This window comes from Thermothelomyces heterothallicus (genome assembly GCF_042370625.1).
Source record: "Thermothelomyces heterothallicus CBS 202.75 unplaced genomic scaffold P884_scaffold_38, whole genome shotgun sequence".
Classification (NCBI taxonomy): domain Eukaryota; kingdom Fungi; phylum Ascomycota; class Sordariomycetes; order Sordariales; family Chaetomiaceae; genus Thermothelomyces; species Thermothelomyces heterothallicus.
The window spans coordinates 55,761-76,797 of NW_027192599.1; the positions used below are offsets into that span (position 1 = coordinate 55,761).

Here is a 21,037-nt window from a genome sequence, read left to right on the forward strand (position 1 = left end):
ATGTAATTATGAAGACTTGAGGCAGTCGGGAGTCACTGACGGAAGGTGAACGACTTGAAGGTCGATCGTGTTGGTTGTGGAGCTGGCCCTTGCTCCGAAAAGGCGTGCGCTCGTCCCGCTCGAGGGAAACCACTCGAGCACCGAACAGCAAGGCGATGCTGTGGTGACGAGGCTGGGGCCCAATGATTCTTTGCTGTTTCTCATTACACGCTTGCAATAATTGAGACTCCTGCCGAGTCTGGTACATACATATTATACTAGTGCTTCGGGAGAGAAGCGTGGAAGTTGCCCGCACCTTCAATAATTATACCCTTGTGTTTCGTCGCGGTTGCAGTTAGAGCAACTCAATGCCTCGCTAACAAGCGTTGCAGGAAGCCACAATGACAACAGCGCTCTCCTCTTTAGGCAGGCGGAATGAATCCTGCCTTCCTTTTTAAGCTTACGCGAGATCATGGACGACAAGCTCCGTCATGAAACTGTGGCTTAATCCGACCTGGAAAATAAAAAAAAAGAAAGCAACATTGCGCAACTGGAACAGATATATTAGTTATACAGCTCCTCGAAACTGATTCCTTTCAGTAACTCTGGGAGACATGATGCGAGAACTTCATTGTTACTGCGCCACTTCGTTGGTGGCAACAGTATTGCTATCTCGCTGGTCTTCAATCGGCAACGGATGCGACGGAAGTGCTGGGGAGTCGCAAATACAAATAACGTTATTAGGTGGGATTGTCAAAACGACCCTTCACCCCGCGCTCAATCTTCTCCAATTGGACCCCGCAGCAGAACGGGCAGAAATCAAACGCAGCCACACCGCTATTGCGTAACCAACGTACCTGAACATCCAACCAGATAACGGGCTTGTCTCGGCTGCTCGGCGTCGGGCAAGCAAACGGCTATACCCACCCAAACAGCAAGCCATGCGATGCAGGGCGTCAACCGTGTGTAACCTGGTGCAACCCACTGCTCGGTACAATCTCACACTCATCGCATACTGCGGCAATGTCAGGGGGCCAGAGTTTCATATGCCGGGTCCTGCAGTCTATGTTGCGGCCATGACCGCGTGAGAGGGGCTTTTTTCGAGAGACTCGTGATGAACAATGAGAGTGACCCGAGAAACCCAACAGAGCCTGCCATACATGTATGCACGTACCTCACACTCTCCATCTGTCCAGATTGCCGGATGCTTGAGCTCTAGCCCGCGCACCTGGCGCCGCTGCTGGCCTTCCGCGTGTTCGCATGCTTTTTCGTTTCAACCAGTACCCGTACAGTATAAGGTGTACATACATAATTTAATTACCCTTTTATTGTTGCATGCTTTTTTCTGTCTCGTAATACCATTTGTGTGTGCGAGTCGCCCACGGTTTTGGGAGCCAAATGAAGTCTTTTTTTTTTTTTTTTTTTTTTTTTTTTTTTTTTTTTTTGCGCTGGGCCTTGGGCATGTGAGGGACGCCCATTTTTGTCAACCCTGCCGCACAGCAACGGTGTGCAGTGTTGAATTGGCTGTAGATTCGATCTGGGGCCGGCCCCTGTTGCCAGACTCCGCTCGCGCCAGGTCATCCTTGCTCGCTCGGCTCTTGGTCTGGCTCGCGTTCCACCTTCCCCGGTGGGCTCAGGCGACCAACCAATCAATACAAAGCCCTTTTTTTCTCCTCCTGCTGCAAGCTCGGACCAGTTGGAGCTTGTCAGTTTGCGGGACCAAATCTGCACGTCGGGTGATCCAACCGCCTCTTTTCTCAGTCAGCAGTCCGCAGCCCGCAGTCCGCAGCCCGCAGCCCAGCTGGGGAAGCAAAGGCGCAAAATTTACGATCGAGCTCTCTGGGTTCAGGCTCGCCTCCCTTTCTTTCCTCCATAACCTGGAAACGAGGATAGCCACATCGCTGTGTCGTCGCATCTCGCATCGCGTCGCCCTGATCCGAAGACCGCTCCCTTGCGCCCGATCGAATTTAAGCCACCCGTGAACCTTAACCGCGCCGTCGACGCGGAACGCGCCAATCTTGGTTTTTGGGCACCTCCGACTACTTCGGGCCACCATCAACACCCGACGCGATGGACTCGAGGCAGCCGCCGCAACATCCGTTCTCGCGGAACGGTGCCTCGCCCTTTGGCCGCCCGTCGTTCCCCCAGACGCCCACAACCACGTCCTCGCAGCCGCCGTATCCGCCCGCTGCCTCGCATCCTCCTGCGACAGCGGGTCCCTATACCGATGTGCACGCGCGCAAACCATCCGATCCGTCGTCCTATTACTCCTCGACTCGGCAATACCCGCCCGAACACGGGCCAAGTCCGATGCCGACCTCAACGCATTCTCGGCATCAGAGCTCGTCGTCCATCACATCTGCCACCGCTATGACTCGCGGCATGCCGCCACCCAACTCACCGCCACAGCAACAACAGCAGGGCCAGAGCCATCAGTTGGGCGGGCCGTACAGCTTGCCACAGCCGCGCCCGCCGCCGGTTTCGGTTGGCCCCCCGACGACCTTCCCGCGCGGACGTGAGCTCCCTGCCTTGGAGTCGCTGCCAAGGACAGCCAGTTCGGGAAGCAGCATGTCTATATCCTCGATGCTCGGTGGCCCTCCGCCTGGGCGTGAATCCGCTCCTCCCCCCTCCCAGTACACCCCAGGCCCGCCCTCAACTACGCCCGGTCCGTCTTACAGCCAAGCCATGCACGCGTCCCCACGACCGCAGCCGACGACGGTGTCCGAGTACAATGCATTCCGGCGACCGCAGACCCCAGACCACCACCGCATATACGACAACCGAGATCCGAGAGCCGCGTCGGTTGCCTCTCCTCCCGCATACCACTCGACACCCGAGCTACAACGGTACGGCACCCCGCAGGCTTACCCGCAGCGGGGCCCTCCGCTGCCACCGGCTGAGCAATCGAGGGAATCGGGGCGGTTGTCGGCCAGCTCTGTTGGCCCTAGGCCATTGAGCCCGCCTAGGCAATACGTAAACGCCCCCCCGCCTCGGCCGGTTGAAGCCGGGAGGCCGCAGGACATGTACGGACACAGGGAAGAGATCCGGCCTTCGGAGGAATACAACCCTGAACGGCCTATCAGGGTGATGAAATATGAGGAGCAGAGGTACATATCCGATAGGGAGCGTCAGGAACGGGAACGCCAAGAGAGGGAGATGGAGATGCGCGAAAGGGAGTCTCGCGAGCGAGAGCTCCGCGAGCGAGAACTTCGCGAAAGCCAGCGTCGGGAACTGGGCATGGCCGGGCTGCATCCGAACGAATACCAGCGGCAAGCGGAGCAGCGCGCACAACAGTACGGCCGCCCTCCGGACCCGAGAGACTGGACGAGACCCGGGTACGAGCCGTCACGGGGCCCCTATGATCCCGCCATACACCCTTCAAGGCATCAAGACTACCCGCCCAATACGGCGCCTCACTATAACGGACCTCATTCCTACTCGTCGGGACCCGCGGATCGTCATCACCCCGGCTCGCACCCGCACCATCAGCACAGCCTCCCCCCGCCTGGGCCGGCACACCCGCAGTCATACGGGTCTCCGGACCGGCAGCGCATGAATGCGATGCACATGGATCGCGCTCAGCCACAGCAGCCTCCGCCGCGCACTCGAGAGGAGGCGGCCGTCCCTCCTCCGTCTGTTGCCTACGGCGGCATGGGGCCCTCGCTGTACGATCCGCCGCGGAATAGGAGCATAGAGGAGGTGGGGACTCCCCATAGCCAGCACCGAAACCTGCTGGGAGTGCACGAGATCAACCGCAAGGGGCGGATTTCCCCGCTCCCGCAGGCGGTGCAAGGAGCCCAGCAGCAGCCCATGGGCCCGACCGGCGAACCGGGCATCAAGACCGAGTTTGGCCGCATGTTCTCCGGTATAGGGACCGGCGTCGGTGCCATCTCGAGCCCCGTGACCACGGGCGCGCACCCCGCATATGGCAGCAGCTCTGGTGTGCTTCGCCGCGACGACATGGATGGGTCCCAAGACGCGTCGATAGATTTGGCTAAGGCGGGAGGACGCGGAAAGCGGAGAAAGCTCAAAGAGGAGGACGAAGAGGTCAATAACGGTCGGCTGACGCCTGTCGGAGGGCGGGCAAAGAAGCCAAAGGCCCACCACCATCATCAGTATGTTTCCTTCTTTTTCCTTTTCCCTCTTTCCTTCCCCTTGAGTGTTGCTCTATTTCTTGATCTAACGATGTGGTAGCCATCACCACCATCACCATCACCATAACCTGGAGCAGGTGCCGTCCCCGGCGCTGGCAGGTAATACGCCTTTCAGGAGTGTCAAGGGATCAACCCCCGTTCCCTCGCCGACGGCTCACGCAAAGGACCTGCCAGGCGGGCACCACCACCACCACCACCATCACCACGCGAACCCCCGTCTCCAGCCGAATGCCAGGCCCGTTCCCCCCCCTCGGAGTCCCTCTCCTGTCATCCTTCCGAAACCGAGACAGTTTGTCTCATCCAGGGCCGTCCTGGAGAGCGTGGCCGATCGGCCACGGATCCACCTCGGCGATGTCGTGTACGAGCCGACGCTCAAGCGAGCCCGATTACAGGACCCACGCACCGGCCGGCCTCCCCGCAGCGGGTTCAAATCGACGCCGAAGCCGTTGCCATGGGATCTCATCAAGGGCAAAGAGAACTGCACGCTGACCATGAAGATCGGCAAGGAACATCTGGTACCGGCGGCGCGAGAAGAAATCACGTCGAGGCGGGCACTCTGGGGCACGGATGTGTACACGGACGATTCCGACGTCGTTGCCGCCTGCATCCACGCCGGCTGGATCCGGGGCGAGTGGCCCGAGGACGTGGACGTCAGCATGCTCGGGCTGGACGAAGGGTATAGCGTGTCGGATGTCGGCGACCTGCTCCACGCCAGCGGGACGGACGGCAAAGGCAGCAGGTCGTCTTCCTCTCAGCAGTCCAGCTCGTCCTCCGTGACCGTCTTGACCGAACCGCCCAAGACGGGCCCGATGCCGGTGCCCGAGAACCGCGACCTCCACGTCACGCTGCTCATCCTGCCGCGGCTGGAGAAGTACGCCTCGACGACGCGGTTCGGCATCAAGTCGCGCGAGTTTGGCGGCCCGCTCGGCGGCGAGGACTCCCAGCAGCGCGCGGTCCACGACGGGATCAGCTTCATGGTGATTGGGCTGCGGTGGGTGACCAACGGCGGCGCGTCCCAGAGCCGGCTGCGGGGCAAGGTCCGGCGCGAGAGGATCCGCAAGGCGCTGGAAGAGGTGGCCATGACGCCTGCGTGGATCAGCCGGCCCGTCAACGGAGCCGCGTCCGGCAACGGCGCCGACGCGGAGAGGGAGGTGGGGCTCGGGTGGTGGAAGCAGAATGCCAGCAAACCGCCGAGCGAGGGCGATAAAGAGAATATGAACCGGGCGGAGGAGCCGCCGCAGGCGCCGGAGAAGGCAGACAAGGATGGGAAGAAAGATGATGACGACAAGGACGTTCGAGAGACCCACGAAGAAGATGCAGTGGGCCGAGAAAAAGCGGATACTGGAGCAGTTGAAGACCAAGAGGAACACAAGAATGAGTTTCCCGGCAAGAACGAAACGGAGGAGGCCAAGGAGGAGGAACAGGCCGATACCGAGCCAATCAAGGCCGCCAACGCCACAGCACCCGGTGCGGATAAGGAGGCTGAACAAGTCCCGAACGCGGACAGTGTTACCGAGGAGGAACCAGAACGCAAGGAGTCTGGGGCCGAGAAAGACGAGACTGTTCAGCGCAGAGTGGAGGAGGTAGAGGGACAAGAGCCGCAAGACGCTCAGGGGCAGGAAGAGAACGCAGCGGAGGAGTGAGGGCAGCAAGTGCCATGCTCCGCGGGCCTGTGGAACAGCCTAAAAGCGGCACCTCCACCCTTGTGTATGGAGCGAACCGTGTATGTATTATGTGAAACTTGCTTGTTCCCTGGTGGCTTGATCTGTTCCAAAAAAAAAAAAAAAAAAAAAACCTTGGCTTCTGTGGTTTGTGCGGGAAGTTATGGCAGCGTTGTGGGCGGGCGAGAGTCGCCGCCGGAGAGAAGCTACTACCTTATTACACGTAGCTTTTCTAGCCACACGTCCTTGGCTGACGGTGGCGGTAAATATATGACTGCAGTTACAGTCTTGGAAGAGATATTCTGGTCACTCAAGCCGATATTATATAGCTTTACGATAGAATGGTCCACAGGGCAGATATCCGGCTGGTTGGTGTTATTACATGGGTTATGGACTATACATACATACATCTTTGGCCCAAGCCGTCCCGGCCAACGTCTCCCAAGCGCGCTGGCATGGGCTGACTGCAAGGCGCCAGCTATGGGGGGACGGAGACCCTGCCGGCGCCCGGCTGCCTTTGCCCAAGGGTCGAGCCCAAAGTGGTTCGATTCCGATCCGAATCAGTAAGTAACTACATCAGGTAGCTCAGCCGGTTTGAGCAGTCGCCAAGCGAACAATCTCTTCTGTGTTTGCTGCCACCGACAACTTCAAGTGTTTGCGAATGCGAGTATAAACTCCTCATCCGACTGCCGATCACGGAACCGTCCCTCCCTCCCCAAACACGAAACCCGTTTCAAAAATCCGTCACCCGCCCGTTGAAGCTCCAGTCGCCGGTGCTGCCCCACCGCAGCGGCTCGTTCTTGGGCCCGCCGATCTCGCCCGTGACCGGGTTCCGGTCGCCCTCGAACTCGGGCGGCGCCCCCTTGCGCATCCCGCCGCTGAACGTCCCGCCCGCGTCCACGCCCACGACCGGATCCACGGGGGAGGGGGGCTGAAACGACGACGACGACGGCGACGAGGAGGCGGAGGAGGAGGAGGCGGAGGAGGAGGAGGAGGAGGAGGGGATGGTGACGTGCCGCGAGGTGGTTAGCGGCGGCCGCTGTTGTTCCTCTGTTGTCGTCGAGGTCGCGGGGATGCTCGTGTGCGAGGAGAGGGCGGCCTCGGCGGCGCGCTGCAGCCGCTCAAACTCGGCTTGCTGCTCCGGCGGGAGGCGGGGCGGGGAGGGGCCCGGTTGGAGGAAGGAGGAGGACGAGTAGGGGCGGGTTGAGGCGACGACGAGTCTTGCTGTTGCTGTTGTTACTGCTGCTGCTGTTGTTATTGTTGTTGTTGCTGTTGTTGTTGTCGTTGTTGAGCCGACGGTTTGGAAGAAGATGGGAAGTCGCGAGATCGGCCGGGCGAGGCGCGACATTGTTGCTTCTCAGTCGCAAAGGAGATGACCTGTTTCAATCCGCTGTGCTGTAGGCTTCTCGATGTGAGGTGAGTCGCGAGGCGTTGGATGTTTGATGGCTGGCGGCGGCGAGCTCGGAGGAGCGTCGGATGAAAAAGGCGCGGATCCGAGGGAATATGACGGGAGAGCGTGGGCCCGTTGTTGAGTGCAATCAGGTGGGTGGGTCCGGGACCGAGGCGAGGATCTCCCGGCGCCTAGGATTCCTGGCTATGTTAACGTTAGTAGTGACTTGGTGGGGACCCGGGGACCTGGCCAGAGCCGCCCCGTTTTTCCGACCAAGGTCAAGCTGCAATACGGAGAACAAATACATCCGTACATATTATATCAAGGAGTGGTATGAAATCTTACTATAAATGCTCTCGGATAATTACTATTATCTACGAAGACCAAATAACTACGACTTTTGTCAATTTTTCCAGGGCTCGTTGACCGTCAACCTGTTTCTGGCCGTGTCTCCTATGAACAACAGATCAATTTATTTACAAAACCGACGGGGTAAATAATTAATAATCAAGGAACACCTCGTTTTTTCACCTTCGTCTCCTCGGCCAGTCGACTTTGCATAATCAATTAATTAAATCATTACCTCCCATGTTGACCTGACCGCGCCTAGTAACGGGCACACAGGCGTGACGGCGAGTGCTAATTAATAGTTATCATGTGAGGTTGTCCTGTCGCTGCAGAGGCTGGGTTTGTTTTGCGTACCCTATTAATTAATTAGACATTCTCTTTGTGCGAGACAATCCGCCGGTGCTCGAGATAGCCTTCTTCGGCAACTTCGTATGCAACTAGGTCGTTGAGATCCCCAGCAAAGGCCCGGTGGGTGTGGTACGCGGGCACCTCGATCCAGTAGTTCCCCGTAAAGTAGTTGGCACCGACCGGGAATGTCACCTCCGAGTTGAGCAGCCGCGCGAGCTGGTCGATCTGCTGGCCAAACGCCTCCGCGTCGATCCATAGGTCGACGACCCCTCCGGGCCTGATGACCCTCGCAATCTCGGTCACGTTGGTATCCGTCAGGGGCGCGCTCTGCATGCAGATCCGCTCTGCAAAGTTTTCGCTGAAGGGCAGCGTCGTCGGCGGGAATTTGTCCCACGACTCGACCTCGACCAGGTACGGGATCTTGGCGCGAGGCTCTCCGGGATGCCGGACGTCCGGGTTGAACTGCCTGTCGTGATCGTTGACGTTGATGGCGTCGGGAAAGCCGGCGACGAAGCCGTTCCAATAGAGCCCTTCCCCCCCGACGTCGAGCGTGATGGGAAAGTACTTGGGGATGCCCGCCTGGTCCCGGCTGCACTTGCGGTCCGGCTTGGCCGGCTTGTCGACCACGCGCACGATGTTGTCGACGATCTCGTCTAGCGTTTTGGCGTCGGGGGGCAGAGGGGTCATCGTCTCGATCGTGCTGTACAAGTACACGGACACGGCTATCGACAGGACCACGATGATCAGCGGGACGACGAAGAAGAATACTTCTTCCTCGGCCGGCACGTCTTCGGAATGGATACGGACCGCCACCCCAGACGGGAAACCCGGGATCGCAAGCGCCCGCCGGGCTCCTCCCGCGCCGCCGTCGCCACCACCACCACCACCAGCAGCAGCAGAACTCGCGCTGATGCGAGTCGCCATCGCGGCCGCGGCGTGGTTGTGTACGTGCGTCTTGAGAAGCACCACGTCGCTGATCTGACCATCCAGCACGACGAGCGGCGACTCCGCTGTCAGGGAGGAGGAGGAGGAGGAAGAAGAAGAAGAAGAACGGAGGGCGCCGCCGATGTACCCGGCCAAGGGCGTCACGGCCCACCGGCTGCTGTTGTCGCTGGACGTGTAGAAGACGGAGTCGAGGACGCCGCCGACCAAGATGGCGAGGCGCGACTCCTCGTACGCGTACGTGACGACGACCGAGGTCCACGTCGCCAGCGGCAGCGGGTTGCGCGACACGAACGTGACGCTGGGCGTGACGTAGTGCTTGCCGCTCGAGTACACAAACTCGTAGCTCAGCCTGCCGTCCGCACGCAGCGAGAGGGGCCCCGCGATGCCGGCGTTGTCGGTCCCCGGGGGCGGGTACGACGCCGCCCTGACCCAGAGGGAGAGGGCGTAGGACGGGAAGACGCGCCCGTACGGATACAGGGGGATCCGGAGGCAGCCCGCGGCACCGGCGAAGTCGATGGCGGACCCGAACGCGCCCGGCGAGTAGCTCGGCTTGTAGTCCGGCGTCGTCGGGACCAGGTCGAGCGCCGGAGTGGCCACCGCCAGGTCGGACACGCCGTCCTTGAGCGGGTAATAGCTGAGCAGCGCCGGCTGGAGGTCCTCGACCAGGCCGCGAGGCGACTTGCTCACCGACAGCGTGCGCACGTGGCTGATGTCGACCGAGACGGCCGTCTGCGTGTCCAGGTGCTGGACGCTGAAGCCGGGCGTCAGGTCGGGCGACGCCGTCGTCCACCAGGGCGCCGAGAACTTCTGCACCCCGTTCTCGAGGAGCGTGACCATGGTCGGGGAATAATGCACCATGACGACGGTCCAGTCGGCGCTGCCGACCACGATGGAGCTGTCTCCCTGCTTGCGGAACTGGTTGTCGATCCAGGCGTCCCATTCCAGACGCTTTCCTCCGCTCGTGATGCGGAGGATGTAGTTGCCGAAGATGGTCACCTTGGTCTCGCTGCCGCCGGACGCGTTGACGCGCAGCCGGTACATGATGATGCCCGTGCTGGGGAGCTTCCAGGTGGCCGCGGTCCACACCGTAGAGTTGTATCTCGACAGCTTCTCCGTCGAGGCGCGCATGTAGCCCCCGGCCGAGAAGGTGACGGGGATGGCGTCGCCGGGGGCGCGCGTGATGGTCCATTGGCTGGAGAGAGGCGCCCCTACATTGGTGAACGCCACGTCCCAGGGTGTGCTGACGTTGGGCACGAAGAGCGGCGGGAGAACGAGGATGTTGGAGAGGGTGGCTTGCAACTCGGCTCTGGTGGCGAGGATCTGCCAGTTGAAGGTCGGTTGGAAGGTTGCCGGGACCGTCGTCGTCCATGCGCCTATTAATTAATGATTAACGATTAAAAATTAGGAATTATTAACTAGTTATAAAGCGTAATTACCCATGCGATTGCCATCCTCAAAGACAGTAATGACTGTGGGACAGATACAGAGCACAACTGTATGTGTCTTCTGATCCCCGATACGGATGGCAGACCGGCCAATGTCGACAAAGCCGCCCGTGGTTTTATCAAACCAACAGTACTTGAGCGTTGATCCGTCATAACGCAGGATGACATCTGCCGTGAGCGATATCTTGACCTCGGTCGGTGGCTATCGACCCGTTACCAACGTGGCCTTGTTTCTGTAAGGAGGCGAAGAGGGAAAGAGAGAAGAGAGAAGAAAGGAAAAGTTGAAACAATTAGAGGCGAAGAGGGAAAGAAAGAAGAGAAAAGAAGAGAAAAGAAAGGAAAAAGTAAAACAATTACGAAAGCTCACTTACGCTGACTCGGTCCAGCTTCAGATCGCAGGCCACGCAGATGCCTCCCTGAGCCCGAAGGTTGCGGTCGATACTCAGATAGGCCCACTGGTTGTAGCCGTCGACGTTTCTCCTCGTGATGCTCAGCGCGTCTTGAAGGGGCGTAATGACGGGCCCTTTGGCATCGCGCTTGTATTGCCAAATACCCTGGTCAAGTGCCATGCCAGGGCAGATTGGGTAGTCGACGACTCCATCTTCCAGGGTGATTGGCGACGACATGCTCACGGGATCAGCGTTCAAGAACTGATGAATTAATTACAGGTTTAACTAATTAATTAGGCAATAACTCGCAGATAATTATCTCTACACACTACAAATTCTTTGGGCCATATTAACCCGGACCTAGGCATAGTACTTATGCATTTCGCTCTGTTAGAAGCCTCTTTGTCGACGCGGAGAGTATAATTAATAATTGACGGGCGAATTAGACTCGTGCTCACCAACTTCAATGGTGAAGCCGACTTCAGCTAACCATACGGACGAAGCGATGACGTTTCAACCTCCCACACTGAATTGTCAGTGGAACACAAACACATGCAAACATGACACCCAGCCGTATACTTTGTGTCAGCATGACATCCAACCCTCTTCGACTCGGTAATTTATCCCAGCTCGACCTCGATCGACTAAAAGGAATGACGTCTAGACAAGATGCCAAACTCTGATGGTAAACTGTCAAGAGCTGGCCTGCGATGCCGACTGCCTTTTTAGCTGCTCTGATCTCGGATCGTTCGGAGCCTTTCCCCGAATGGATCTCGTGGTTGACACTTGCTCGATGGGGCACCGAAGAACAGCCTCTTCCCGATTGAACGGGGGAACCGAAGTCGTGATAGTTTTTCTGGTGGCTTCAGGCGAGGATCACTGCCTGCTTGATAGAACGGCGGAAGTATTCTGCAGGTGGAGTCACACAATGAGAGAAAGACGACGGAATACAAGAATATGGTCAAATCAAGGACTCGGTAATATACATTTTGAGCCAATCACTAATTACCTAATTATGTTGCCGAGAGGGGCTCAAGATGGCTCTAATAATGTAATTACCCATGTTAATTATCAAGATGTCCCCCTGCAAAGGTAGCTAAGGTACAGTACAATGTTTGCACACTGCTCAATTACCGTATTTGTCTTGACCAACTCAAAGTTCTGCCGCCCGTCCTCCTTTCGAGCCCGTCTTCACCTTGACGACCCGCATGTCGTGGAGGGCAATGTCGAACGAGACGCCGGTGCCGGTGCCGGTCTGGCCCGTGTACATCTCCTCCCACGAGTAGCTGCCGTCTCCGAGGCCCGGGACGTCCCTGAAGTCGACGGCGTAGGTCCCCGCCGAGGTGCCGGCGCAGAGGCCGATGACGACGCCGTCGCTGAGCGGGCCGGCCCAGTACGGGTAGATCCTGCCGCTCTCGCTCTCCGGGCCGGGCCGGCCGGGCGGGGTGAAGGTGGTAGCGGCCTTGCCCAGCCTGTCCTGGTTGATGTCGATGATGCCCTTGTTGCGGATGATGTCGAGGGTCGCGTTCGAGATGGTGGCGAGGTCGAGCCCCAGCACGAGGGGCGACTTGGCGATGGCCCAGAGGCCGAAGTGGAGGCGCTCCTCGTTGGCGTTGAGCTTCGGCGACCCGAGGTAGAGCATGTCGAGGTCGTTGAACCCGCCCGGCCCGCTGTACTCGGCAATGTCGGCCGCCGCGCTGCCGATCCGCTCGACGCTCTCCCAGTCTCCCCAGTTGTCGACGCTCATCCTGTCCGTGGTCGATCCGGCGGTCGGGTTAGATAATCATGGGTAGCTTAATTAATAAATATTAGGAAGGGTCCACGGAGCGGACCTCGGCGAGACGTACCGCCACGAGTGTCCGTAGTCATCGCCCCACTCCCAGACGTTGTCACGTCCCCAGTTGCAGAGGTTGAAGTGGATCTTGCGCGTCTCCTGGACGCCCAGGATGGCATCCCGCATCGGGGCGTACCACTCTTGGCTGTTTCCCGCCGGTCTCTGGCAGGTTTGCGGCGGTGGATTGTCCAGGCAGGGGGTGTAGCAGTTGTCATACTTCCTGTACGGGTAGTGGACATATATGTAAGTGGTGAAACCCGCACCGCGTGAGAAACAATAAGAGGAAACTTGGGTTAAACCACGTACCAAAAATCGACTCCCCACTCGACCAGCTGAGAGACATCCGAGGCCGCGTACTTATCCCCGTCGCTCCCGGGGTAACCGGCGCAGGTCTTCTGGCCGGCACAGCCGTACAGACCAAACTTGAGCCCCAGGTCGTGGATCCGGTCGGTGACGGGTTTGATGCCGTCGGGCCATTTTCCCGGATCGGGCACAAGCTTCCCGTTCTCGTCGCGAGAGTTGAGCGACCAGCAGTCGTCAATGTTAACGTCTCGGAGGCTCGCCGTCAGCACGTGTCACGCACACACGGCTCGGAGAATCCGGCGCCGGGCGGCTGGGGATGAGGGCAGATTGCCACCAGGAGAAGCTCGCCCCATGGCCTTCTTACATTCGTACCCGAGGTCCTTGAGCCCGAGCGAAATAAACTTCTCGGCCGTGTCGAGGGCATACTTGGCCGAGGCAGCATTGCACTGGGCGACATTCTGCGGCATAGATGGGAAAATTATTAGCGAACCGACCCCGTCGTCTCTTCTGGCCTCAGGGGCTGACAGGGGCAAGGGCGCTGCATGATGATGCGCCTCTTACCCAGCTGCTCCATCCCATGTGAGGCGTCAAGCCGACCCCATTATCCAAGGCCTTGGCGACTCGCGACCAATACAGGGCCACGAGGAAACTGTTGCGCGCGTACTTCATGGTAATTAGCGGTGTCTCGATTCAGGAAAGTCTGGCGGATGAATCCCAAGGTCAAAGCTGAGGAATTCGAATTGGCCGGACTGGCAGCAGCGAATGTGTATGATGAGCTGAGCCGTCTTGTGCGTGAACTTTTTGTTCGATATATATACCGGGCACCGTCCGTCCCCCTGAGTGAGTCGGAGGGTCTCGGTTTATCCAGCATCGACCGCTCTGGAAACTGGGGAGTTTCAGGGCTCTGTAACCTGAAAGCCAGCCGATCGCATGCCTTCTAAAAGGAGAGTCGCCACGATGTAGGACTGCAGTGTTGCTTTGGGCGTTGGCCAACTGCAGGTTCCTGCACGCGCACCAATGGTTGCCCTCTCTTTTTGTCATTTTTCCCCTACCCAGCACTGGCCGACCTGGTAGCCCGGCCACCGGTGATTGGCGGACGATCGAATGTCACGGCTGATCAGCGCATGAAAGGTCATGTGGAAGCGGACAAACACCGACAAAGTGGACAAGACAACCACGCGACCCAATAGGGCTGGAGCGCTTGTCCCTCAGTAACTTGGCACGGTACCGTATAGTGGTCTACATAATTATTATCAGTTGGGTGAAGCCTATGACTGAAGTAGCATTCCTGTGGAAACACGTTCAGCATGCCAGACAACACCTCTTCCTTCCCTAGGCAGCTTTTACAGTACTTTCTTCCTCTTCGCAGTGTGGTTCCTGTCTTCCACATAATTACTTCCCTTAACCTGCTATAATTAATTATGCGGCCTCAGAACTCCTGTAGATTCGTCTACTCCAAGCGGCAAGTTGAGACGTGGGAAAGAACTCGACCTTGAAGCTCATATCGCAAGAGGTAGTCCATTGGTGCGGTGATTTAAAGCGTAGGAAATTCAATCGCCCGAACGCTGAGAGTATAACCCTGATACCAGTCTAGAGTGTGTAGAGTTGTTTTGCCTCAGAACGGAGGAACATGAATAACAAAATCAACGGACAAGTTAAATTAAGAGCAGTTGAAGTTGAGTCTCAGGACGCGACTAGAAGGGCTCTGCGTTGGATAATTAATTATATCATAATTCTCAAGGATTCTCAAGGTCTTTTGGGGTGATTGGAGACGTGGCAGAAAGGACAACAGCACTCAAGCATCTATGGAATCAGCGCATAATTACTCGCCGAAATATATTTATGCCTCTATCAATATCAGTTTGGCAACGACAATATTATGTGCAAAAGGTGAACGCCACCTAATTAATTATTGGAGGGATGAGATGTGGCGAAGCAAAAGAGTGAGGACGAAGCGCGATTTGAACGCGCGACCTACCGGACTGCAGCCGGTTGCTCTACCCCTGAGCTATCCGTCCCTCAGGGTTGATGACGAAACATGTCGGAAACAAAGAATATGTGCCGGGAAGTGCATCCCCCTGGAATCTTTTTGCAAAACTTGAGATTGCCGTGGCAAATCTGTATATGATTAACTGACTATACCTAACTTTTACGTCATGACATTGTTTAGGCTAAGCGGCATTATACGATCTCTTCATGAAAAAAGAGTAGGAACGAACTCAGATTCCGAGGCGTAAGACATTGTCGGGTTACACAACGGAGAATAGTGTAATTAGTAACAGCTCTCAAGACACAATCCTTCGTCCTCTGGCACATTGAAGTGTCATGATAGTGCCACAAAATGTTTACAGAATTCAGGTATGCTTCATGGAAATGGGGGTTGACCAGCCTATAACTAGCTGCTGGGCATGCATCGTGAGCCTCGCTCTATCCCAAAGACTTGAGTAAGTAATACCTTCACACACACACACACACACACACAACGGACCGGCAGCTCTGTCAATGTATCTCTCGCCGTGGCTCCGACACGGGAGCAGCGGCAGCGGCAGCAGCACCAGCGCGATGACAACCGGCGCAGTCGGAACAGCCCCGGCGGCGGCGACGGCGACGGCAACCGTCACCTCGTCCACTGTGCCGACCTTAGCGGCGACCTCATTGAGTGGAGAGTAGAAGGGGGAGGGGGGAAATTAAATGGTTGGAATTGCCACCCTCAGTCGCAAACATTGGGTATCAAGAAGTTTCGCTCTCTGACTCTGCTTCATGTATGGGTGCATGGTCTACACTCTGGACCAAGTCAGTCTTTAATTAATAACATCAAGTAGCAATGAATTACATATAATACTCACGTACAGCCTGTTGAGCGTCTTGCCCCCCCCCCCCTTTTCCCGCCGGCTAATACATGGTTCGCTGCCTCGTGATTAAGCTTTCCGTACACCCGGATCCTGGGACTGACTTGGCAATAACTCCGTAACACCCAATCTCTTCGGTCCCTCGTACGTATGTACAGTACTGTCTATGTTCTAGGGCGAAGCGGCTCCCTTGAAGAGCACGCACCTATAAATATGTTTCCCATGAAGCCTGGGCAATGAGGAGGCACGCTCTACGCTCACACTACTCTCCCGGGAGAGAGGGGCCTACTCCAGTAGGATTTTTTGAACAGCCAAAAACCCTGCGCGGGCTTGATTAAGGTAGGTTGGCACGGCTGACGGCTGCCTGCGCAAATACGGTACCAGGTTGTTACACGACCCAGCTTACCTTGCACCGGGTCGGAGGTGTTGGCTTACATGTCACCTTCTCGTCACACCGTCAATAGTAGCTGAAGCCTTCTCTTCCCCTTAAGGCAGGTTATACCCGCTTATTGAGGAAAGCAACCCGAACACGGCTTGATGATAATTACACTATTAATAGCGCTCATTTATTTCTGCCGCCCTCATTTGAGAGTACTGGGACACCGGCAACTTCATGACACGGCACCGTATAGCAAACACTCCTAAGTCTATTATGCAAACAACCGCCCTAAAACGCGTCATGGTCGGCCCACAGACGGATGGACATTTAGGCCGTCGACGGTCAGCAATACCAAGATAGAGTCCTGCCATTAATACACCCAAGAGGCTGGATTGGCCGCACATCTGGGAACCTTGGCTGAGACACTCTATCCCACTTACTATCAGCATCGGCGCACCGGGAACCAGGTCGGTAGGGTTAGTGACGTGTAGCAACTGGGAGCCACAGCGTTGGTGATTGGGGACGTCGGAGACGTCGTGTCTAATAATTACTGCCCGGTTGTCTAGAGGCAAACCTCTTCAAACAGGCCGGAGTCCCCTCTGTTTCCGTCATCTGAGAGAATCGCAGTCATTACCCAACTTGACCAGTCAGCCAAGGGAGTCTCATTTATCAATTATTTCCCATCCGCCAGGAGGGACATCAAAAGCGTGTTTGGTTGCCCGGACTTCCCGCCCCACCAGGTTAGCTAATTACAGCCACCGCCATTCTCTGCAAGGCTCGCCCTAGTTCGGCCTCTCTTCCTCACACACGTATGCATGGTAACAGAGTTGGACGAAGATCGCCTTCCGAATTAGCTCCCCACAACAGGAGAGACAGACACAAGACGCATGCTTCTGGTTTTCAGAAGCCCCGAGCCTGGTCGGCTCACCAATGGAATGCGAGGAATAATTAGGTGATTAGCGTGCTCGCTCTGAGCTGAGCGAGACGGGGGAGTGTCGATATTGCTTGACATGAAAGTGAGGGTAAGAGAGGACAAATTGCAACAGAAGGGGCAAAAGTGGCAACAATGAGGAAGGGGACTCAGCTGCCGAGACCTGGCAGAGACAGCAAGTCGTGCAAGCAGACGAGAGAGCAGTCAACTAAAAAAAATACTCTCTTCTCGAGATCTATAAGAAGGGGCTTTCTTTCCCGCTTGGATGAGCATTGTATTAGCCTGTCCTCCGAGCCTCGACACATCCTCACTACCTGGCAGCGCAAGTCTCGCTATTAAACATACGTTGATAATTAAACAAAAAAACAAGAATTCTCGCTCTTCACTTTTCTTCCCTTGTCAATCACCAACAAAAGCCATAATAAAAACCAAACAACCACATCAATATCAACCAAAATGCGTCTCACCCTCGCCCTGGCCCTCCTGACCGCCACTCTCGGCCTCGCCAGCCCGGCGTCGGAGCAGGAATCCGCCCAAGTGCCCGCCTTCGCCCCCGTCGCGGCGGAGGCGCGCGACGGCGACGTGTCCGGGTCCGACCTGACCAAGCGGGCGTGCTCGCGCAACGGGTGCCGGTGCCTCAAGGGGGCGCCGCAGGGCCAGTACTGCGGCAACTGCGTCAAGGTCGCGACGGGCGAATGGGTCATCACCCAGAAGCGGAACCTGCACCACGTGTACGAGTGCTCGCCCAGCGGCGACTGCTGCGACTACGGCACGGCCAGCGACTGCGGCACCGGCCACGCCCGCTGCGGGGCCTAATTAAGGTGTAATTACTGATTTAATCATTAAAGACATGAAATGGGTACTTGGTCAGGCGAGAGGGCGCCAAAGATAGCTACTAGTTCCCCATCGCTCATCCCTCGGGGGTCATGGATTAGCAACTATGTTCCGGGTGGACGTGCGTTTTATTCTCACTCACCGGCGGTATGCGCGCTCTTTGAACGATGGCCTTGATTCAGATGATGGAAGTCGAAAATGGTGGTGATGGTGGTGGCCGTGGTGCTTTCTTCGGTTTACGTCGGATGAGAAGGTCGGGGCGAACATGTCATATTGTCCTTCTCAGTCACTCTTTTCAGATAATAATTAACAGTCATAAATATGACTTGTTATTAGCCTATATAATTAAGGTGTGTAAGCTCCGTAAAACGGTGCTGTCATAATTATTTGACCTGCCCAAGTGGATGCTGTTTAATTAGTTGAAATTAATATTAGTATCTTGCACATGACGAAGTATTCGCGTGCTGCTTTGGCAGCTCCTGAGTATCAAAACTTCTTTGATTTTCCCGGCCATATTGTAGCCAGCGTGAAAACGTATGTAATCACCCCTCCTGGGCGGTTGTCCACCACCCACTACTACATCTAGCTGCCCCGGGGTTGGTGCTCCAGATCTTCTTCGGTGTCAACATGTAAAGCGTGAACTATTATTATGCACCCTGTCCTGATCTCCGCCCTGGTATCTTCCAGTGCCATGCAGATGAAAATATTAGACAACAAACATATAACCAAAAGAAAAGAAAAGAAAAGAAAGAAAAAGGGTCGTGACCAAGGCGTGAGCATCTGGGCCCGATACTTCCTGTTAATGATGCCGTCTCCTTCGTGGCTCTCTTCTCGCCGACTCTTCGTCGGTTTCGGCAACGGCGGTGAAGTTGTCTGGCACAGCCGTACCGCTCCCGCTACCCTGTCTGACGGCCGGACCGTATGGGTCTTCGTAGGGCATAACGTATGCCTACGAACAGTTAGCAACTGGAGGTCCATGTTCAGAGTGGCAGAGCCTCAATCTCTCGAGTGGCAGAGCCTCAATCTCTCGACTACCTACCCCATGGCCGCGCGGCTCGCCAGCCGGATCCGGCGATGGCGGCATATACTGCCTGCTTGGGCCCGCCCGGGCTTCCCAATACGTCTCGTACACCCTGCTGGCGTACGGTTCATAGTACGGTAGCTCGGGCGACGTGACCGCCTCCGAACTGCCCGAGCCGTAGGCTAATAGATCAGGGTTATGCTCCGGCAGGCGCAGGGCACTGGAGAACCGCGCGTTGAAGTCGTCACCCAGCTCATCCCCGCTCGGGCTCCCGGAGGTCGCCATGTTGGCAACGTCGTCGTGTTGCCCGTCTAAGATGGCCAGCTGTTCCGTCGCCGAAGGCCGCTTATTTGGATCGATGCTTGCCATCCGTCGTATGTTGGCGTACGGCTCCGTCTTGGAGAAGTCGACCAGCCACTTGTGCAGGTCTGGCGCACTCATTTGGGCGCACAGCTGGCGGAACTGGGGCGTGCGCGTCCAAACAATGGTGGCAAATAACGACCAGATGTCGACCTTGGTGGTCTGTCGCTTCCTATTGAAGACCTCGGGCGCCATAAAGGGCTCGGTCCCGGCGGCAGTGCGGGCCAGATCCGGGTCGTTAGATAGGCCAAAGTCGCCAAGGCAGAAGCGGTAGTTGTTTGTGTTCGTCGCGTCGTACTCCCAAAGGATGTTTTCCGGCTTGACATCGCGGTGGATGATGCGGTGGCTGGCGATGCACTCTAGGGCGAGGAGCATCTGGTGAAGGACATCGTTGGAGAGGGCGTAGGCGTCAGGGACGTTCTCGACTAGCGTCTTGAGGTTGCCGCCCATGAGCGGCATGAAGATCTCGCCCCAGTTGTCGTTCTTCCCACCGCCGGAGTAGTCGAGAATCTCGAGAATGTGCTCCTGGGGGGGGGGGGGGGGAAGGTCAGCGAATGAGCAAACGAGGCAGCGTGGCAGGGCGAAAGGGCAAGCTTGCATGTTTGATCGAGTCGTTTCTATTGATGCTCAAGAGATTGGCAATCTCCCTGGTGGCAAATTCGAGATTCTTGCCCGACAGCTTGTGAAACTTCTTGACAGCGATGATCTTGCCGTTGGTGGCATCCAATACCCACGAGACGGTGCCGTAGGAGCCGGCCCCAACCTCCCCACCCCACACATACTTCTTGGTCCGCGAGTTTCTTGGGCCCATCTGGTAGGGCTCGCCCTTTGGCAAGGAATAGAGACCATCTGAATGCCATTGTATTTCGAACTGGTACCAGTGGTCTTTACCAAACGCTACCCTCGGGTTGATACCGGGGGCGACAAGGACCGACCTGGCATTGGGGCGGAACGGGACTGTGTAGGAAGTGGCGTGCGGGAGTGGCTCGACGGTACGGTTGTCGGAACTGTCGAATAGCAAGACGGCGCCTGTCTCCTCGACCAGTTGGAAGGACGCATGGACGGGCGAGATATGCGGAGAGCCTTTGCCGCTGCTGGACCTGGTGTCTGGGAGGTATATGTCGGTGTCGCCCTTTCCCAGCGTCCAGGTATGTCTCTGGTCAGCGAAGTTGACCCAGATACCGATGGTGTCGTTGATCTTGAAGCGGAGGTGCCCATTCCTCTCGTGGTCGACGGCTTTCCGCGCGGCCGAGTTCAGCGGGGCCAAAATGAAGGCGGGAGGGAGCTGGGCATGGGTCGTTTCGGCGGTGTCGTCATAGGAGCCGTCGTCCATGGTCGGCGGTTGGGCGGTTGGCTGAACAGTGAGGGCAGCATCCGGGGAGCACCGTCTCAGGTGCAAAGTGCGGGGGGGGGGGGGCTTAAGACGGCGGGATGGCCCAGAAACGGATGCAACCCGCCTTCAGGGGGCCATGAATGTCCCTTTCAGAATCCTCCTTTTTGCACCTAGCTGGGGGGCGCGCTAAGGAAAGAGGAAAGTCAGATCAAGTGCTCGAAAGAGAATCCTATTCTTGAACGGGATGAGAGCGACAAGTCGACAGCCAAGCTCTGGGACAAACCCGGCGACAGCATGCATGGCCAACGCCAACGCTCGCATGGTGGCTGCTGCCACGCTGGACAGCGCGGGGCACGGGGGGGCGCGCCCGCAACGGCCCAGGTGGTTAGGCCTCGTTCGACATGCCGCCATGAAGGTTCTCATTGGTCCCGGCACCAACCGCGGCCTTCACCCGAGTCCCACACTTGGAACAAGATGGAGTGGTATTCGGCCAGCGTGGACAAGGCTACATCATCTGCACTTCCTTGTGTAGCG

General features: G+C 57.1%; 6 protein-coding genes and 1 non-coding gene across 7 annotated transcripts; 2 read left to right on the forward strand and 5 right to left on the reverse strand.

The window, feature by feature from the left end:
- The first annotated feature begins 1,762 nt into the window (after window positions 1-1,762).
- P884DRAFT_332766 (histone deacetylation protein Rxt3-domain-containing protein) lies at window positions 1,763-6,040 on the forward strand. Its single transcript, XM_069445810.1, has 2 exons — window positions 1,763-4,094; window positions 4,174-6,040. The coding sequence occupies exons 1-2, from the start codon at window positions 2,050-2,052 to the stop codon at window positions 5,774-5,776; spliced, it is 3,648 nt and encodes a 1,215-aa protein (XP_069293632.1). The 5' UTR covers window positions 1,763-2,049; the 3' UTR covers window positions 5,777-6,040.
- Window positions 6,041-6,138: 98 nt separating this feature from the next.
- P884DRAFT_264926 (uncharacterized protein) lies at window positions 6,139-7,314 on the reverse strand. The gene has a single exon (XM_069441897.1). It carries the CDS (start codon window positions 7,140-7,142, stop codon window positions 6,528-6,530), a length of 615 nt encoding a protein of 204 aa, XP_069293633.1. The 5' UTR covers window positions 7,143-7,314; the 3' UTR covers window positions 6,139-6,527.
- A 584-nt stretch (window positions 7,315-7,898) lies between these two features.
- On the reverse strand, window positions 7,899-9,953 carry P884DRAFT_318014 (uncharacterized protein; the record flags this gene model as incomplete). The annotated part of the gene is made up of 1 exon (XM_069445327.1): window positions 7,899-9,953. The coding sequence occupies one exon, from the start codon at window positions 9,951-9,953 to the stop codon at window positions 7,899-7,901; it is 2,055 nt and encodes a 684-aa protein (XP_069293634.1).
- A 1,700-nt stretch (window positions 9,954-11,653) lies between these two features.
- P884DRAFT_332768 (glycoside hydrolase superfamily) lies at window positions 11,654-13,640 on the reverse strand. Its single transcript, XM_069445811.1, has 5 exons — window positions 13,358-13,640; window positions 13,161-13,254; window positions 12,800-13,043; window positions 12,507-12,713; window positions 11,654-12,407 (listed from the first exon to the last, which is right to left on the reverse strand). Exons 1-5 carry the CDS (start codon window positions 13,463-13,465, stop codon window positions 11,813-11,815), a joined length of 1,248 nt encoding a protein of 415 aa, XP_069293635.1. The 5' UTR covers window positions 13,466-13,640; the 3' UTR covers window positions 11,654-11,812.
- Window positions 13,641-14,742: 1,102 nt separating this feature from the next.
- Window positions 14,743-14,814, reverse strand: P884DRAFT_t176. The gene has a single exon. It is a non-coding gene; the product is annotated as a tRNA-Cys (tRNA).
- Window positions 14,815-17,411: 2,597 nt separating this feature from the next.
- On the forward strand, window positions 17,412-17,771 carry P884DRAFT_273195 (uncharacterized protein; the record flags this gene model as incomplete). The annotated part of the gene is made up of 1 exon (XM_069442570.1): window positions 17,412-17,771. One exon carries the CDS (start codon window positions 17,412-17,414, stop codon window positions 17,769-17,771), a length of 360 nt encoding a protein of 119 aa, XP_069293636.1.
- A 456-nt stretch (window positions 17,772-18,227) lies between these two features.
- P884DRAFT_295091 (kinase-like domain-containing protein) lies at window positions 18,228-20,805 on the reverse strand. The gene is made up of 3 exons (XM_069444313.1): window positions 19,769-20,805; window positions 18,829-19,695; window positions 18,228-18,738 (listed from the first exon to the last, which is right to left on the reverse strand). The coding sequence occupies exons 1-3, from the start codon at window positions 20,501-20,503 to the stop codon at window positions 18,589-18,591; spliced, it is 1,752 nt and encodes a 583-aa protein (XP_069293637.1). The 5' UTR covers window positions 20,504-20,805; the 3' UTR covers window positions 18,228-18,588.
- Between the last annotated feature and the right edge of the window lie 232 nt (window positions 20,806-21,037).

Bases quoted from the DNA above. Each gene is read 5' to 3' on its own strand.
- P884DRAFT_332766 (XM_069445810.1), top strand. From the start codon at position 2,050: ATGGACTCGAGGCAGCCGCCGCAACATCCGTTCTCGCGGAACGGTGCC. The intron at 4,095-4,173 runs GTATGTTTCCTT...ACGATGTGGTAG, and splicing joins AAGGCCCACCACCATCATCA to CCATCACCACCATCACCATC.
- P884DRAFT_264926 (XM_069441897.1), bottom strand. From the start codon at position 7,142: ATGTCGCGCCTCGCCCGGCCGATCTCGCGACTTCCCATCTTCTTCCAA.
- P884DRAFT_332768 (XM_069445811.1), bottom strand. From the start codon at position 13,465: ATGAAGTACGCGCGCAACAGTTTCCTCGTGGCCCTGTATTGGTCGCGA. The intron at 13,255-13,357 runs GTAAGAGGCGCA...TCTATGCCGCAG, and splicing joins ACATGGGATGGAGCAGCTGG to AATGTCGCCCAGTGCAATGC. The intron at 13,044-13,160 runs GTAAGAAGGCCA...CGAGCCTCCGAG, and splicing joins CAAGGACCTCGGGTACGAAT to ACGTTAACATTGACGACTGC.
- P884DRAFT_295091 (XM_069444313.1), bottom strand. From the start codon at position 20,503: ATGGACGACGGCTCCTATGACGACACCGCCGAAACGACCCATGCCCAG. The intron at 19,696-19,768 runs GCAAGCTTGCCC...CCCCCCCCCCAG, and splicing joins GAAACGACTCGATCAAACAT to GAGCACATTCTCGAGATTCT. The intron at 18,739-18,828 runs GTAGGTAGTCGA...AACTGTTCGTAG, and splicing joins GCGAGCCGCGCGGCCATGGG to GCATACGTTATGCCCTACGA.